Source organism: Argiope bruennichi, chromosome 8, assembly GCF_947563725.1.
Source record: "Argiope bruennichi chromosome 8, qqArgBrue1.1, whole genome shotgun sequence".
In the NCBI taxonomy this organism is placed as follows: Eukaryota; Metazoa; Arthropoda; class Arachnida; order Araneae; family Araneidae; genus Argiope; species Argiope bruennichi.
Window position 1 is genome coordinate 24,239,748 of NC_079158.1, and position 20,072 is coordinate 24,259,819.

General features: G+C 31.0%; 1 protein-coding gene across 1 annotated transcript in view; it reads left to right on the forward strand.

The window, feature by feature from the left end:
* LOC129980596 (probable G-protein coupled receptor CG31760) overlaps nucleotides 1–20,072 on the forward strand; it is a 283,993-nt gene that overhangs the window by 239,733 nt on the left and 24,188 nt on the right. Inside the window, exons 6-8 of the mRNA XM_056090977.1 lie at nucleotides 2,111–2,253; nucleotides 13,957–14,058; nucleotides 16,102–16,255. Of these exons, the coding sequence (XP_055946952.1) occupies nucleotides 2,111–2,253; nucleotides 13,957–14,058; nucleotides 16,102–16,255 (399 nt within the window). The remainder of the gene's footprint in view (nucleotides 1–2,110; nucleotides 2,254–13,956; nucleotides 14,059–16,101; nucleotides 16,256–20,072) is intronic.

Consider the following 20,072-nt stretch of genomic DNA (forward strand, 5'->3'; position numbering starts at 1 on the left):
TTAAAAATTTTTATGAGTTTTTAATTTTAAAAATCAATTACAAACATAAAATATATTTTCATATTTTTAAAAAGGTATACTTTCAGTCTTACTCACTGAATATTTCAATGTAAATTAAAAATTGTGAAAAAAAAAATTCTTATATCTTGAAACATATTCGAAAAAGTGAAATCCCATTTAACATTTGGAATTCGATTTCTAATGATTCATCTACTATTTATTCAAAATTAAAAAATGCTATATGTATTTGAGCTATTTTAATCCGCCGAATTCAAATATGTTTTCGAAATATGGTGTTACTATTTTCGAAGATGTGCTAAATCTAAATGTGTAGACGTCCCCTTACATGAAGAAATACTTCATACGCTTATAGAAAAAAATATTTCTACATCTATTGGTATTTGCTGTTTTATTGAGTGGTAATTACTTTCGAAATTAAGAGAAGTATACAGATAATGTTTCATAACGTCCTACAACTATTCAGAGACCAGTTTCAATTGACATACAACTTGTTTTCAGCGACGTGAATTCATAGAACACTTTAAAAAAAAAAGTACCCTTTTTATGGATTGTTCAGACTGGGTAGTTTCTCGATTGAACAATATCTGAAACAGTTATTAGCAACACATCACTGATTTGTCATCTTTATAGATTTAGGAATATTCTATCAGCCTCTGTATTCGCCATATTGTGTTTAGAAGAGCAAGTTCTACACTGCACCCCACTCAAGAAAACATACTTCTAATAATAATACTTCCGTTTCCACCAAATTTAAGACATAGTGATTATGATTTCATACCGAAGATGAAAAAATACTTCGTAGCATTCACTGCAGAACAGTTTCAGAGATTCTGAAAGTGAGAGACCGCTCCATCTGAGACATCCTCAGAATTGGAACCGCTTCGGGCATTGTACGATCTGCTAAAAGTAAATTGCATTCGACGGAATGTCTACATCGAAGAGCCGTAAGCATTTCAAGCTTGTACCAAAGTTATATCGAATATAACTGTATGGCTGTCATTATAAAATATATCGAAACCCTGTTAATGAATTAGAAACTTTTATATGTTCGTTTTTCTTTACGAAAATATTAACCCTTTATTTATCGAATTTTTTACCGTCAATTTTTCAAATTTATTTTTGATCCATTAGTTAAGTTTTAGTACAGAATAAACCGAGGAAGAAGAAAAAAAAACTTTTTCAATTAATTCAATGAATGAATTAATTAATAATAAAAGATTTTTTAATGCTATTTTTAGCTAACATCTACGGCTTTTTATTGGAAATAGTTTTCCGTATTCTTTCAAATACTGGTAGAAAAATTAGTCATATTGTGGAGAAGTCAGCCGGATTAAAGTACCATTTAACTTTTAAAGTACACAGAGTGCGCAGAGAGAGATTGGTATTCCAAGGTTTGAAAGCTACAAACTTTCCTTTCTGTAAATTTATACCTAAGGAAAAGAATTTTTCCCTCAATTCTCAACTTCAGAATCGGATTGGAGTCGGGGAATGGTATCAGTATGATTATGCGTTTCCATTTCATAGATAAAGAAACGGCAAAATGCGCATTAAATATAATTTAAAGTTTGTATTCGAACTGTGTTGTATGTTTTTCTTGTAGTGCTTTTATTTAAAGGTTGTATTTGAACTGTGTTGTATTTTTTTTCTTGTAGTGCTTTTATTTAAAGGTAGTATTTGAACTGTTTTGTATTTTTTTTCTTGTAGTGCTTTTATTTAAAGGTTGTATTTGAACTGTTTTGTATTTTTTTGTAGTGCCTTTATTTAAAGGTTGTATTTTTTTCTTGTAGTGCTTTTATTTAAAGATTATATTTGAAATGTATCATATTTTTTTCTTGTAGTGCTTTTATTTAAAGATTGTATTTGAAATGTATCATATTTTTTTCTTGTAGTGCTTTTATTTAAAGATTATATTTGAAATGTATCATATTTTTTTCTTGTAGTGCTTTTATTTAAAGATTGTATTTGAAATGTATCATATTTTTTTCTTGTAGTGCTTTTATTTATAGGTTGCATTTGAACTGTTTTGTATTTTTTGTAATGCTTTTATTTAAAGATTGTATTTGAACTGTATTGCATTTTTTTCTTGCAGTGCGTTTTCACTCCTGGCTTCGGCTGGAGCCGCGGCTCTTATAAATGCTTGTGTCGAGATGGCTATTATTCGGCTACTGGGAAGCCTCTCTTCAATGGATCACTAGTAGAATCGGCTTATAAAGACAAAATTGCGTTGAATAGGTAAGTATTAAAAGCCTTTCCTCGACTTTCTGTCTTTTTTTTCATATTTATCCTACACGTAGCGGGAAAAAAGTAAAACTTCATGAAGTTAGATTACGAATTTAATATCACGAGAAAGTTTTTAGAAAAATTTATGTTGTTATGCTTCTTTTGTCTATAAATTCTGATTTAAATGGAATTGTGTACAAAGAATTTTGAAGTTGGGAAATCCATATGAAACCTGCCTATTCCGAAGTCTATCATATTCATATGTACTGATATTCAGTTATTGTTTAATTATCTTTAATCAACCATTATCATTAAAATTTACAAACGAAGGTTAACCAAAAAAGGATTGATTGTATCAAGACCATTTAGTATTTTCAATTAGATCTGCCATGAATTGGTTGATTTCCATACTCTGTATTTGTGATATAGACCAGGCTTGTCCTGTTAGTATTTCAAAAGGCGAGTATCAAGGAAATTTACCTCTCTATGAGGTAATTGTGCGAATTTGCTTTGCAATTTAGTTTGAAATATGCAAGCATTACTTAAATGGAATTGCCAAGTTAAAATGGAGAACTTTAATTATCTTAAGTCTAGATTCTTGAACAATATCTTGTATAATTCTTTTAAAGGGCTGTCTTTTTTTAAGATGAAAGCGTTAGCAGGACAAAAAAGATATTGCGATAATAATATTTCAAGTATGGGTATTATGTAAGTAATATGGATAATCTGCCAAGAAATGATGGAATTTATATGATTTTTGCCGATAAGTATTACCTTATGACTAGGGACGAATTTATTTACAGATGAATCTCCCATAAGTTCGTTCAGTTAATTCCTTTTAAAATATTCCAATAAATGTTTACTACAACTACTACTACATTAAATTATTTAATTCAAGCAAACAAAATCGCTGAGCCCGGTGCGAAGTCCTCAAAATACTTTTTAGAAATTTCTACCTTTTATGCTTATTTCAAATAATTCTTCGTTACTCAACTCGAATTTTCGTTTTAATTTCACTTGCACGTTCTACGGAATAAAAATAATAATGTATAGCTTATTCAGAGTAATATTAAAATAATTATTATTTCTATATTGGATACTGATATCATTTAATTCTATACTGGTATAGAATTACGAGTGTTAAAAAATTCGCTGGAGTAAGAAAAAAATAAATGTTAGAAGAAAGGAAAATGTAGACAGAAAATTGACTACAGTACACTCCCGATTATCCGCGGAATTGGGTTTCGCGGCCGCCGCGGATAACAAAAATCGCGGATAATCCGAAAAAAGCTAAAAACGGGTATAGCAAAAAAGAAAACAGTCATTCCAACTTTGAAAAATCGTTTTATGTACAATAAAACGTAAAATAAACAGTAGGAAATGTTTAACTAAAGCTTAATATTTTAGTATATCACTCAAAACTAACCTAAAATGCATTTTGTTAATGAAAACAGAAAAGTTCTTTGTATTTACGAGAGGCGCCAAGGATACACAGAAAAATCAATACATATGTGCTGTTTTAATACTGCAATGTATTAAGTAATTACTAAAGGAAAATGTAAAACTGCACCCTTTTAAAAAAAATCAGTCAAAAAAAAAAAAAAAACTTTGTGCAGCAGGCGTGGATAATCCGCACCGCGGATAACCCGCCCGCGGATAATCGGGAGTCTACTGTATAATGATAAAATGATAGAATACACATTCAAATAAATTTATGTATAATAGCTTAACTATTTATGAATGCAAAATAGGAGGCTTGGTTTAAACATACAGAATATCCTTTTTTTTTTCTGATTAGTTTGATAACTATATGCATCTATAGTATATTTTTACGTGCCTTCATAATTTAATACATACTATTGATAAGAACTTTAAAACTTAAGATAATTAAAGCTCTCCATTTAAACTCGGCGATTCCATTTAAGTAATGCTTATAAATGCACGGTCCTGCAAAGCAAATTCGCAACATTATCTGCTCGCGAGGTAAACTTCCCTGATTAACAAGCAGCTGTTTGGAATGGCGGCCGGAAGCTGTAACTAGCATCTTACGCTTCCAGATGCAGGGAGCTAATTTAAAATTCATAGAACATAAGTCATCTCTCGAATGTATGCCTCGTAAAATCTTTCATTACACTCTTTGCACGGAGATACGGCCGAAACGCGCGGTAAATTAAGCTCTGTGAATAGAAGACCTAATGGAGGCTCGTAAACTTACTTTCGGCGAAAAACGCCTTAATATCATCATCGGTGGTAGTGAATAACTAATGAAATTACCATTATCTTCTGGAATTAATTTATTTTAAGAGGTTTTTAGTAAATTAACGAAATTCTGCATTGGATTCAATTATTTTTTTCAAATATTTCAAGCTCTTTGAATATATATATATTAAAATCCCCAGTATCGATATAAAATGTTCGATAAATTTTTTATTTAAATTATTTATTTTTCTTTATTGTATAAGAAAAGAATATAAAAAATATATTCGAAATAGAAATTTTTATGAATTTCTTCGAATCAGAAAAAAGGGGTTGTGAATCCGATGTAGGAATTTAAACTTCCTTGAATTAGAAAAAACATACACATATAGACATTTTTAGAATTACGTGTATCAACTTGATAACATAAAAACGCCTTCATTCAGGTTGGAGACCCGATTTCACCGAAGAACTGTCGTGTAAGCGGGTCTGGTGCTAAATCCGTCGGAGCCAAACGTCTTCCCGCTGGTGTAGCGTGGAATTTTGGACAAGGGGGTGCCAGCTCAGATGTTGTCCTCGTCGTCTGACAGCGGTTCAGAATGACGAGGTCCATCCCAAAATAGCTCTAGTATTGCTTTAAAACGAGACGTTAATATAATTAAACAAAGCAAAACAAAACCGCCACCAATAAGACAGATAAAATTTCTTTTATGTGGTCTTTACATCAGACATGTTGATTTCTTTCAAATTTCAGAAGAAGTCCATTCACAAGATGTCCATCTGACCATCCAAATACCAGTGAGCACATATTACTGTTCTCACCTATTCATCATTTTCGAGGAATTTTGTTGATCATTTGTATAGCGATAACCAAATGACGGTAGTTATCGCTGGTAGTAATGACGAGTATAACGATTTATCTGATACTGACCTGATCAAAATAGAATAGAACAGACCTCTCGTATGTAAAAGCATACTTAATCCATCGGTTCTAGTAATCGACAATTCACTTATGTGTCGATAATAAAAAGAGAAAATATATGCCCAGCGATAGGGTCAAAGGAAATTATGGATCTTGAGCAAGATCGTGAATGCCCCAAGTGCTGAGATTTTTATTTTCAGTGTCCTGTACATGAGAGGTCAGTGTTTGGTGGAAGAAATAGTAACAAGTCACATACACGGAGAATCTTCGTTGAAATAGGTTATCTAACCGACTTGTATATAGAACGATATAACATAATTTTTACCTTCTAAACCGTATATATATTTTGAATACCCTTTAATCGATCGATTAAAATCAAAAAATTAAAAAAAAAACTATAATTTTAATAAGAAGATCGCATGACCAAATTTCATAAATTTAAAACACTGCATTTTAGAATGCATCGGCCGCAAGCATTGTGCGTACATGCCTGCAGACCTCGGCAGATTGACACAGGTTAACCTCTTCAAATTGTTTGTTTCAAACTGTGATACGAACTTAATATGCTGAATTTAAATAACCAATTTTTATCCATCTAGTTTTTTTTCGTTTTATAGTTATTTTGTTCTTTTGCCCGCATCTAGACAAGCTATCTGCGAATTGATTTCATTCCGAATTTGTTAGAAATCTGAAAATGTGTTGTAAAGACCGTATACTAAATTTCATTCATCCCTTCAAAGTGACGTTATTCACAACAACGACGGTTTGTGACTTTATTCACAAACAACAGTCACAATTACGAAAGTGTGGTTTGGGGACTGAAGGGGGCATAAAACGTCGAGACTCATCAGACTCCCGAGTTTTTTTTTTTTTTTTTTTGCAACTACAATACTTTTTTTGTACACTTCGCATAATAATAAGAAATACCCAGCCCTGCCTAAACATCCAATACTTCTGAGCAACCGAACGAACGATAAACTGCCCTATACGAAGCCAAGGCCACATAACAACATCTGTGAAGCCATTATTGAAGCTTCCACCCCCATAAGGTGACAATCTATGTGGGTGGAAGCCCCTGAGCACTCTTTAAAATTAGAATCTCGACCACGATAATAAAAATCGAGTTACAACTAAAAAAAAAGACAGAGACAAAGAGAGAGAGAGAGAGAATAATCGCCAAAATTCAAGCTTTCCTGCTCATATTTCAACTTTCCCATCTAAAATTGGAGCAAAATTTTACCTTAACCATCAAGGCTCATCCTTTGACCTCCATCTTTGCTCTTCCACCAATACCTCACTTCATTGATTCAAACTTTATAGAAAGACAAAACATCTCTTAATTTCTTGTTAAAAAAAAAATAAAGTTACAAATGAAGAACATCTCAAAAAAAAAAGAACCACCATCAGTGATTATCTAGCGAGAATTTCGCCAATTCTGATTCTTCCGCCATAAAAACTTAACCCATCCAATCCAGTCCAACGAGAATTCCAAGAGTTTTTGCACAATGAGTTTAGTATCCAAAGATGCCCGTGGTATTGAAACGATTTCAGAGAGTCCCAGAACAGCAAGGTTTAGTGGAAAGCGAGTTGTTATCATTCTGTATAAGAAAAAGAAGAAAAAAACGGATTTAAAGCCATTATGGATATATCTCAAAATTCATGGAGACTTTTTTCTTTGTATAAGTCAACCATCTAACTCTCCTACCCGCCCGAAGGCACACGGATATAAACCATAAAACTGAACCGCCGCAACAGCAACATTGGCGAGAACTGTGGTTGAGTCCTAAGGGCCGTCACTGGCCACGGTACAACCCTCCCCGAAGGAAGTACGTCCCGTCATCGATGGGAGGAGCCAGATCCTCCACCTATTAGTGTACCTTCCAGGGTGGCGAGATCCAACCACCATGCCGGAAGCATCTCATCAGTAGGGGTAAGACTAACCTGTCTCACGACGGTCTATTCCCAGCTCACGTTACCTATTAGTGGGTGTTTTTCTTTGTATAAGTACGCATTGAATGCACGAGCTAGGTTTATAAATTTAAATTGCTGTCGGCTATAAATGAAAATCAACTAAAGACTTGTTTTCTACGCAAACTTGGTACACAGTACAACCATCATTCAGTAGGAGTACTAAAGGAACTCGAAAACAAACATCCGTCTCATCCGTCAAACATGATTCAAAACAACGAGATCCATCCCAAAATAACCCTTGTCAATTTTCAAATCCAACTCATCTGACTTGCACACTAACTAATCTAATCTGTGTGTCAGAGAAAGTGGATGAGATTTCCAGAAATCAATTATTCACGTGTATCTCACGCTTCCATTGCAGGGTGTCTGCAGTTTGACGCAATTCCTCGGACTGTTTCCTTCTTTTTGCGGAAAATATCGTCGCCCATTCCGTGTGTCTAGAATGAATTCCGCAGGAATAAATGCCGAGAATGGAATCAATTCATTTCACCGGAACATGCGGGGGCTTGTCGTGGGGGCGGCCACGGAAACGATTATCGGCCTGGGGCTGGGCGGGGCTTCTCTAACATTATTTTTACGTCCGTGATTACTTAAATAACGAACGGTTCTCCGAAACGATTGAGAACTCACCTTGTCACGCACGTCACCCGACTCTCTGGTGGAAAACAGTTGCGAGATTGGAGAGTGCTGTAGGGGAAATTATATTTGTTGAAAACAGTCGACTGGGTGGCAGAAAGGGATTAACTTTTTTTTTTAATAATTGCTTCAAGCTCTAAGTAATTTTTCGTATCTTTATTGTTATCATATATTAGCTTAATATTCTTTGTCTGTTTTTTGCACTCAGTGTTTATTTAAAAACTGTATTTTATTCAAAATATTGACGCATCGATGTAACAAATTTCATTGGAAAATTAGAACTCTACTTTTATTTATAAATTTGTTTCATTTTGCATTCTATTCTCTTTATATAAAAATTCAATCCAAAGATTTTTAATGAAATATACCGGCTGATCAATATTTTAATCTCTTCACTTATATGTTTCTTGCCGTATTTTTCAGAATTCATTCCGTTGCAATGTAATATTGTTGGAATTTTCAAATTTGATTGCAGTTAAAAATTTAAATTGTAAAGTTATAAAATAGTTCTAAATTCATCGTCTAGATAGCAGTACGGTTTCAGTGGTAATATGTTGTTTTATTTTGAATTATTTTAGATAAATTATACATTCTATATTTGTTTTATTTTTAAGCCCCAACTACAGATTAATTCCAACTTCGAATTTAGAGAGTTATTTTTATTCAATAATAAGATTCAAAATTGAATCTATCCTCCCTATAAATTGCACCGAAGTCGTACATATCAACTTGATTTTTATTATACATCCTTCCTTTTTATAAAGTGAAAAGTTGGAAAAAGTGATGAATTTGTTCCTTGGAAAAACTGCCTTCTTATAATTCGTTTGAGACTTGTTTGATTTATTTTTCAATTTAAAAATATTAAATATTAATCATAAAGCATTATTATATGAATTATCCTGAATAAATAATGAATATAGAATAGAATGCGCATTTTTTTTTAAAAAAAAAAAGAGCTATCATTATAGAAAATAGTTATTAATCCAGCGCTTAATAACTATTCAAACAAAGACCCATAGAACAAAACATTTCCCCAAAACTGGTAAGTCCAGTTACACAATACTCCAGTTTCTTTTATTAACGAGAAGAAAAAAAATTCTAAAATGGAAACCGAAAATAGAATAAAACATGGAAAGATAGAATATCATAAATTTCGGAAGGATATTTTCTTATTTTAAGCAATTTTTAATAATTTTCATTGCTTTTATGCAGAAAATTGCTTAATACATGTGAAAGATTATGTTTCTTTCAGTTATTATAAATTTAAAAAATGTTATTTAATGACAGAAATTATTTGCTAACAACATTTATTAAATTTTACTAAAATATAATGAGATTCTTATTATATCTGACATTTCTGTACTTCTCAATAATATGTTTTTAAAAAATAAATCAAAAAGCAGATCAAAGATAGGAATCATCCATCATTAATATAATTTGTAAAATTTCAATATTTTTAAAAATTCTTCATTCTCAATATTTTTTTAAAAAAAAGTATTGTATTGAAAACATTATAGTAGCGAATTGCTCAAAAGATCCTCACGCAAGCATTCCTCCACAAAATTCTCTTTCCACAAATTTCTGCTACCAATTCGCTTTTGCCAGCGCCATCTGTAGGTGGATTCAATTACTACTACAAAAGGAATGGAATCTAAAAAGTTAATTTTTAAATAAGGAAAATCATAGCTTTAAAATCCATATCTAGGTCAATTCTTATCAATCAAATAAAATATTATTAGAAAAAAGCTTTATTTTTTTCAAATATTAAGCTATTTCCATTATTTAAAAACATGTAAGAAACCGCTTGTTTCAAATTGTATCATTTTAAGTATGCATTTAATTGTTCAAGGTTTTAAATCTACTTTTCAAAACTTAATTATATATATATATTTAAATTTTATAAAACGAACTCAAATTTTTTAAATAAATGTATAAAAAAAGTTGGTAAAACCCTTTTAAAAAAATGGGAGGCTTTCTTAAAAGCATTCAAAGTTTTTAGTCACATCTTCAAATGATTTTTAAAATAAAAAGGTATTTAATTATTTTTTTCAAAAAAAAATGATTTAACTTATTTTGAGAATAATAATATTGAAATGTAGAACACGAATTTGTATTTAGCCCAAGTGTCCAACATTCGAAAACAGACACGAATCGGAATGATTTAAATCTTTCCTACAAAAGCTTGATTAAACATCTTTTTTTTTTTTTTAAATGATGATAAATCTACAAAAAAAAATTATCGGAACCACTGCCTTCATAGTATGTAAAGTAAAACTCCATTATATTGAGAGCGAGCGATATATAACAAAAATATCAATACTACGAGGAAGTTGCAATATACCATCAAATCTTTTATTAAAATTGCAAAAACATTGTGTTCACATCAAGTAAAATTTGATTAACTATAACGTGGATTTCAAAATTAAGGGTACAAAATTATCGAACCATTTACAGTATATCATAAAAAGTATGAAAACGAAAGATATATTATTGAAAATGGAATAATATTGAAGCTTCGAAATTTTCTTTAGTAGACAGAAATGCATGGTTTTTGGATGCATAGATTAACATGGGGAATTTGTTGCTACAGCATATTTATACTCACCGAAAATGGATCCTTATAGCTGAAGTATTATATTAAAAAATTGATTTAAATTTTCTTTTCTTGAATATAAGAACGAGATCAGGATATAATAGTAAAAAGATATAGGGTCTGGCACTGTTGAAATCGACCGAAAGATTTTAAAGTGAAGAATCTGAAATAAATGAAGGAATTTGTAATATTCCTTGAGGAAAAAAGACAAATTAGAAGTGTTGAATATCATTGAACGTTTTAGCTCTTTAAATATTCTCATCTTGGGAACTGTTGCGTTCCATCCGTTCCATTAAATACATAGTTATTTTATCCAATCTATGTGTGATCACAAGACATTTCCTGTATGTTGGAAAATTACTTTTTAAAAAAACATAATAAGGGGAAAAAATGAAACCAAGGCTATTTTATTTTTAGCGTGAATTTGTATTTTACTTTATTATGATTCGCTTTTAAAGTTTGAGTTTGATGGAGTTTACTAGCGCTAAACCATTTCTGATGATGCAGCACCATCCATAAGGTATATGCAAACATATGGTTCATAAAAATGCGTATGGTCATATTTTAAAAGATTACTTAAACATTTTATTCAATGTTGCAAATATTCTGTTCTGGATTTAAAAATACTGTTGTATAGGTTTTGAAAAAAAAATGTAAAATAGGTTTAAAAAAATGAACAATACTTATTCTCTTCCAAAAGAAACCTGCCTTAACGTTATGCGTTTTTTCTTATTATATAATCTTTTCTTTTTATATATGCTCTCATAATTTATCTTTGATATTAGCTCAGAAAATGCTTCTTTTTCAAAAAGTTCTGTTCTTATATTTAAATTTTGACGGATGAGATATTTTAACATCCAATTTCAATACTAACGCATAGTTACTTTGAGATTTATTTCTTTATTTTAAGCGTTTTCAGATGGCTCTTGAATCGATCCTCCTACTCTTCAAATTCCAGTGCCATTGTAAAGTTAGGACATTTGAGCACAACTGTAAAATGAAAGAATATTTAGTCCACATAAACTCGGTCGTGTGAATCTTTGAAAAAATTCAGTATTAGACTTTCAGTGTGTTAGTGTTAGACCTTCCTACTTTGATACCGCGACTTTGCCACCAGGTTATCTTAGCTCCAATAATTGTTAAGTAAAGTTAACTCACCAACAAAAATACATAGCTTATTTTCATAATTGTGAACAGAGCAGGAAAATAGTTTAGATCCTCAGAAGTGATAATCTGTCAAATTTTATTCATTTGTTGAACCATAAACAGTTTGTAAGCTTCAAAAACTATACATTTCCTAGTTACTATTAACAATTAATTCACTAACACTTCCTAGTTATTAATAACAATTCGCTAACATTTTCTGAATGAAGCCTTTCATTTTTGCGAACCCTTTAGAAACTAAATGAATGACTTTTCATTCCATAATATTGAAGACTTATACAGCTTTAAGCTTCAAAAACTATACATTTCCTAGTTACTATTAACAATTAATTCATTAACACTTTCTATTTATTAATAACAATTTATTCACTAACATTTTCTGAATGAAGCCTTTCATTTCATTTTAGAAACTAAATGAGTGACTTTTCATTCCATAATATTGAAGACTTACACTGCGTAAAAAAAGTAGAAGGACAGTGTCTTTTTGCCAATTAATATCTCTTATTTTCTCCTAATTACCAGATATTTATGCAGATTTAGTTTAATGACCCTTGTTTTCATTTTAGGCAAAAATTAAACATCTACCACTAATATTATTAAGAAAATGAGTATATATAATTTCCGATGCGTAAAAAAAGTAGAAGGACATTTGCTAATATATTTAATTTAGTGAGTTGTTCTTTATTTAAATAGTGATTTTGTACTTTGTTTATCCTTTTCTGTCAAAAAAATCTAATTTGTTTAAAAGTTACGTTGTTTCTCCGTTCTCAGAAATGCCTAAAGGAATACCTTTGAACGATTTGCAAAAAGGGCAAATTTCTGCATATCAAAATGATGGTAAAGGTGTCAGAGAGATTGCTCGGTTGTTGTAGGTGAGCCCCAATACAGTTTCAAACTTTATCAGAAATCCTTATAAAAATGGAAATAAAAAGAAGATTGGTAGACCGAAGAAGTTAACACCACGTGATGAAAGAAAACTTGCTCGTGTGCTGAAGAAGAACTAAGGAAGTGTTTCAAAGGCAAGAAATCAAGCAGGACTTAATCATGTGACGAAACAAACAGCTTACAACTATATTAAAAGATCTAATTCATATTCAAAAAACGGAAACATCATCCTAAGTGGAAACAAGCTCACATTGATAACCGTTTAGCGTGGGCTAAGGAGCACATGTCCTGGACTACAGAATGGACTTCTGTGATATTTTCCGATGAAAAGAAAGACTGTCCATACGGATATCAGCACTACTGGCATTGTCTGGGGACTGAAGGCGAATACTATTCAACACGACAAATGGGAGGAGGGAGTTTAATGGTTTGGTTGGCTGTTGGATACGGAGGAAGGACAAGTCTGGTTTTCTTAAATGGTAGGCAAAAACATACAGACTACATTTAAGTGCTGAATTCCGAGCTTCTTCCTTATGCCTCTGACATGGGGGTTGAAGAGTAGAAGTTTCAGCAAGACGGAGCTTCCATTCACACCGCGATTGGAGTCAAAAATTGGTTCCTAACAAATAATGTGGATGTTTTATCATGGCTAGCCAAATATCCTGATCTTAATATAGTGGAAAACATCTGGGCAATGCTAGTTCGTCGAGTTTATGCTGATGGAAGGCAATTTGATTCGCAAACTCAACTTCGAGAAGCATTGAATGACTCGTGGGACAATTTTTATCAAAATGAAATTCAAACTCTATACAATTCACTTCCAAACAGAATATTTGAAGTTATAAAGGCCAATGGGAAGACCATTCCTTATTAAAGTCACTATTTTTTCATTCATTATAATGCTGTCCTTCTACTTTTTTTACAAAGTTTCAATAAAGAGAAACTATTTTTGTTGCCATTAATATTTTATGTTTGAACATCATAATTCTGATGTAAAATTGTATTTTTGAAATATTTGTTAAATGTTTCTAATAAAATTTTTTAGTAAAAATAAAATATTTTTCGGTTATTGTTACAAAATCAAGTGTCCTTCTACTTTTTTTACGCAGTGTATACAGTCCTTTTAACAGTGAATCTTCCTTCATTATTGGCTTTCTAAAATAAAATAAATTACAGTTGAAAGGAATTTAATAAAAAAGTCTGAGTCTCAAAATAATATCTGTAACCAAATCGTTCAACAATAGATTTTGTCAGTCAACTCCAATCTTCGATATTCATTTTGATTTTTGTTTATATTCTTTTTGTTTTATATTTATTTAATTCCAATAAATCCAATTTTTGCTTCCAGTCCCACATACGATATGCTGTATATCTGTAAACCATGTCAACCTGGATGCGATGTCTGTGAAGACGATTCACCGTGTTTAGCTCACTACAACTGGGCTTTCAGGTAAGAATGGTACATATTCTATTCATATGCTTGCCATTAAACAATTCTCAAATATTTGTAAAGAGATTTTGGCTTTAAAAAGATTAAATAGTGAAAGATTAAGCCATTTGAGGCCCGTTATATATGAAATAAATTTCAGCCCACAGATTACCGATTTTTTCAATCTTTTTATCCTGTGTTTCTATGGTGGTAAAAAATCTAAAATAAAATAAATTTACTGATTCAAAATTTTTCTAAATGGCTTTTACCACGTTACTCGCCAATTGAAGCAAATAGGAGAGCTCAGGTGATGTATTCGTTTGGACTGCATGAATCCTGCATGTTTCGAGTTATATCTTTTTCTTTTTTAGCTGTCGTTCGATGACAGACCATACTGGGGCCATATGAATGCTTAACAATTAGTAAAACGTAGTTTGCCGATCGAAAAAAAAACTGATTGCCGTTATGTTTATAACATGTTTTTTATAAATATTATTAATAATGGCTTGTTGCTATCTTCTGAGATATTTAATGGAAACTCGCTGAATTCAGGCTCATAGTCATTAATCAAATTCTGGAATGGATCAACCTCTTCTTCAGACTAAATCCCATACATTGATTTCTGAAAATTTAGTATTCCTTATAATTATTATCCATATTTCTTGAAAAAATATATGTATATTGTACAAAAATGTATGGCATGAACAATTTCGTACTATATTACTTTGCTCTGCAGTATGATTCTGCTATGAACACAATATTGTGCTTCTAACGTAATGCAAGTGCAAATAAAAGACAAAAACAGTCACATGCGTGTTTTGAATCACCTGTACATTTGTACGTGTGACGGTTATGTGAGTAATGCTTGATTCAGGGTCTAAAAAATTATATTAGAAGAAAAATAATTTTGACAATAATTATTAGATCAATATCTATATGATTTTATATGTAAAATGAGTCAGTTGTCTTCCATGGGCCACCCCCCCCCCAAAAAAAAATGTGGTTGCGGTTAATGTTTTAAACTGGAAGTAAGACCATAAAAGTACCTAAGGAAAAGTCTTCTTTAAGAACTGCTTGGGCTAATTTTAAAGTGTCTGTGGAATTTATATATATGCCCTGTTAATATTCAAATCATTAAAATGTTACAATATAATTATCATAAGTTATGGACTAACTGACAAGTTAATAAACAAGGAATTATTTGAATATCGTTGTATTTATAATATATTCAATCGATGTTTAGAAGATAAATATGTCTTAATTGTACGAAAAGGCAATCCAAAATTAATATAAATCGATTTCATATTGTGCTGCAGTAGCAACAACCATTCTATTTGGGAAACTGCTCACAAATATTGAACGAGAGTCTGCTAATGCAATACACCATTTTTTTTAAGGTCTGTAAATTTAATACCAATGTAGAATTTTATGGGCGTGACTGATTATTGCAAAAATTAGAAATATGAAATTAATATTTGTTAAATAAAAAGAATTTTAGTTTTTTATTGATGTTGACTGAGTTCAATGAACAGTCCAATAACTTATTTAATAGCAAAAAGTTCTTTAGTTTACCATTTTGTTTAAAAGGATTTAATATGCGAGATACTGATACCAAATGTCATAATTGTGAAACAGCATTTTAATATCTTCTTACTTTTGTTGTTAAGGAACAATTACAAATAAAACAAAAGGCAAGGAAAATGTAATATCATATTTATTTATATATATTTAGATGGACAAAAGATTGTTACCACTCGTTAAAATAAGATAAAACTACAAATAGAAATTACATAAAGCTAGTGAGCATGATCTAGTACGTCACCTTAATACAGAAAGTAAATTAAAGTCCTTAACAAAACTCTCAATTCGGAAGTTGGGATATTGAAAGAAGATCCCAAACCTTTTATTGCTTAAGAACCCCAAAAGCAATTTTATCCGAGCCTGACGAGTTCCATCCAAATATAGCTCTCATACAACTCATACAAATAGAACTCATACATAACTCATACAAATGTATGATTAATCTTCCTATTTCTGCTGCTCATGAAATTTTTCCTATTTCAGGATATCTTTGCTGACCATCTCCGTGATCTGCATCTTCCTGACCTTGTTGCTCTCTTTCTACGTTTATCGGTACAGGAAACTCAAAGTAATCAATGTGGCCAGCCCCATCTTTCTCTGCATCACGCTCATTGGATGTGTCATTATGTACTGCGAGGTGAGTGCGAAATGTCATTCGAAGCTTATTAAAAAAAAATTCGAAGAAGTGCGCAACTTTTTGTGATAAGTAATATATTTATTTTTAAAACATCGGTCTTTAACTTCTGACGGCACATTCTCTGCAAAGTAAACAAAAATAATAATAATAATATCTTCAATATTTAATTGTTAGTACTTAATCATAACCATAACTTCCAGGTATACATCGCTTCATTAATGAGTTGTTAACAGTTTGAAGTATAGGCTTAACTAAATGTTATTCAAATCTATTAACGTCCTTTAATTCTTTGCGTTTCATAACAAATTGCTAGACTAAGCTCCAAAATTACAATTTGACTTTTTTTAGTTGTGTTGTGACTTACGGCACTTTACAAGCCCGCTGTTATCTGTCAGAGATTTAAGCCGAGTGACCGTCTCTTGTTTTTTCGGGAACGCCAACTAGTATGACTAGGCTACACGCACGTCACAACCCTTTTTACGGGGCGGACTTCATTCATGCATTTCATTCACTCATCCACAGATCGTAATTTAGACCTGAATCAGAGAACGATCACCCCTGATCCAGTACCCTCAGTGGTATTACTCTAGACATGGAGGACTTTGTGACCACGGCAGATTTGTACGTGCGCCAGTCAACATTCACAACCTGAGGGATGCGAGTCCAACGTCCTACCAACCAGGGTATCCCGGCCGATTTTGTTAGTTAGGAACTAATGGTAAAAATACAGAAAGCTACAAAAATTAAGGGATTTTTAATGAAACACTTATAAATTCAGACAACATTGTCGTTTCTGCATTCTGTTCACTCAAACGTTTTACGATACTTCTGATCAGCGTTGCCATTTGCATTTTGATGCACTTGGTACAAATATGGGAATGGATACCTGCGTAAATAAGAGAAAAAATTAAATGGCCTTAATAGTGGGATTTCTCAAGGAGTAAGAAAATTCCGGATATCAATGCATGGATTAATCTTCAGCCAATCTTCGGGAAAATTATTAATTCAAATTTTGTTTAGCTAACAAAAATTCTTTTACTTGAAATAAAAATAAAAACATAATTTTAGGTTAGAATAATCAAATAATTATTTTTCACTTTCATTCAATGAATGCAACCTAATTGACTTGTGAAATGTCAAGTGCTCTGAAATGTTTTCTTTTATCCCTTATCATGATGATTATCTCATTTTCAGATTGGGCAAAAAAAAAAAAAAAAATATTTGCATTCGTTCGCAGATTTCGTTGTATTAAGTAAATTACTGGACAGGTAGCAATTTGTTATAAAGGGCTCGATTCTATGAAGTTTTTTTTTTCATATTTTAATATTCAGCAACAATGACAAATGATTTCAAAAAACAGGCATTGTTTTCCTTTCACTTTACCAATCAAAGTACTCAGACGGTACTGTTGTCAAATACCTAAAATGTGACAATTTGTCAGAATCGTAAATAGATAATTCTTCAATAATTTTACAAATGTTATGGCAATCGAAATACTATAGAAACATTAAGAAGATGCTTTTGATCCTTAATGATTGTTTTTAGGTCAACATAGAGGTTAAGTTTTGTAATTTCCAAATGTTCTTTCGACTGCCCGTGAATTAAATTTCCAAAATCTAATGCAAAAAAAGGAGTGGAATGATACGTAAAAACAAATTTAAAACACTTAAAAGTATTTTATTAATTAGTTTTCTTGAAGATTTATAGTTATTCTTGCCAATCATTCCTTTATTTAAAAAACAATAGCAGAACATCTTCACGATATTTTTCAGTATTCTGAATGCTGGCCAATATCTTAAATATATGGTAACGATGTTGTAGGGCGTTTTGTGCTGATAGGGTCTGGTTTCGGAGCTTTGTTTATGGCAACACATTGCAAAACTAAGTAAAGACGTCAAAATAATTTGTTACTGCAAATTTACTTAGAATTGTTTTTAATTCATCAACAAGGAGAAGCGTGAAAATTGTGGCTATGATTAGGAGCTAAAAATTCCATATTTGTGGTATTTCATGAATTTTTGTTTTGTTTTATATGCCATCGTGAGTTAGGGCTCAATTTGGATAAAATAAATTTTCATACTGTTAATAAATTTAGTTCTTAACAGTCAATGCAATAAAAAAAAATACAAATACCAGGAAATTTTAAAAATTAATTTTTAAAAAATGCTAATTTTCGGCACTTTTTATGATTTTTAGATAAACGGTGTTAATCAGTTTCATTATTTTTTTTCACCGAACCGCTACTTTTCCATGATAGACCGACATGGAAGAAAAGTTTCAACTTATAGCATGCTCGATAAACTATTATAGAAATCTTTACTATTAGGTAGATTTTGAAAGAGATATAAAAAATTTATCTCTCTAAAGAATTTAACTTATTTTGTTAAGTGAAACTAAATAATATTTTAAAGTTTGAACATCTTGCATTTCCAAATATTCTTACCGAGTCAACGCTAGGATGCTTGATTGTGATGAGCCGGCATTTACAATAGTACTCAAATATAGTCTCGAATCAACAAATAACCAGTTGCGATACCAAAACCACTAAACTATCTCGGATTCACAAATGCTATTAAATTTACTGATATTAAATTTCCTAATTCAAGGGTGTCTGTAAATGCTGCCTGTAAACGTTAAAATAATTTACGAATGAATAAAGGCAGACGATCTAATAAAACAAAAAATTAACATTAACCTTAAAGCAACATCAAGAGCACTGCTAAAAACTGATATTTAACACTTACTATGGATTTCTTACAAATTTTGTATCTTACAGATCTGTAGGCAATTGATTATATAATGATTTCATTACCAAAAATTTCTATTGAAAATTATTCATAAAATTACTGACAAAAGAATACTTTAATGTTTGAGACCCTCAATTTAGTTTTTTATAAATATATGATATTAAAAAACGCGAATTTTGTTTCCTGGTAGCCTATTTATATCACCCACCCACAAAGTGACTCAATTTTTGAAGCACAAAAATAATAATTAGAACTAATTAATCATTTTTTTATTTTTAAACATTGGGAATAAAAAATTTTCTATAATTAATCTTTTCTTCTGAGTAAGGCAATTTTGCGTTGATTTCTTAATTAATACTCGTAATTATCTTTCTATTACATAAACTGAAAGAAAGAATAACTCTTTAGGAAAATTGGGCTATTTTCATTGTATCGATCATTTAGTTATTTTCTTTGTCTTTATTTCATCTTAAGTACAGAAACCGCTCATCTAGTTTCAAATGAAATTTAAAACTCACTCATTAATTTTACTAATGAATTATATCTTAAAAATAAATGGAAATAACAAATTAATAAAAAGCTTTATTCTCTTTACGTGTTTCCATGAATATTTTTAACATTGATAATCTGGTCATAAATCTTGAAATAAATGATAATTTCTTTAATTCTTTTTTAAAACATTAGAGAACATCCAATTAAATAAAAAAGTATATACTTATTTTTAGACTGATTTCTATGCAGTATTTATAAATAAAAAGTTCAGGAAACAGTTCATTAATTGAAATAAGAAAAATCGTTTGTTAATTAAAAAAAAAAATATCTCCTTTCGAATTGTGTTAGCTTATAATTAAACAGTTAGATAGACAGACTTCCTCTGAATGATTTCGCTTAAAATTTGATGCCCAGATCATATACTAAATTTTATCAGTCTAGCTCAAAGTGTTTTTTGAGTTATCTTAGTCATAGTCTGATAAAATGCAAAAAAAGAAGTTTTTAGCACTTCGCCTCGAGTTTTCATTTTTTGACGATTACTATACTGGTGTGTGCGTGCGTGCGTGTGCGTGTGTGTG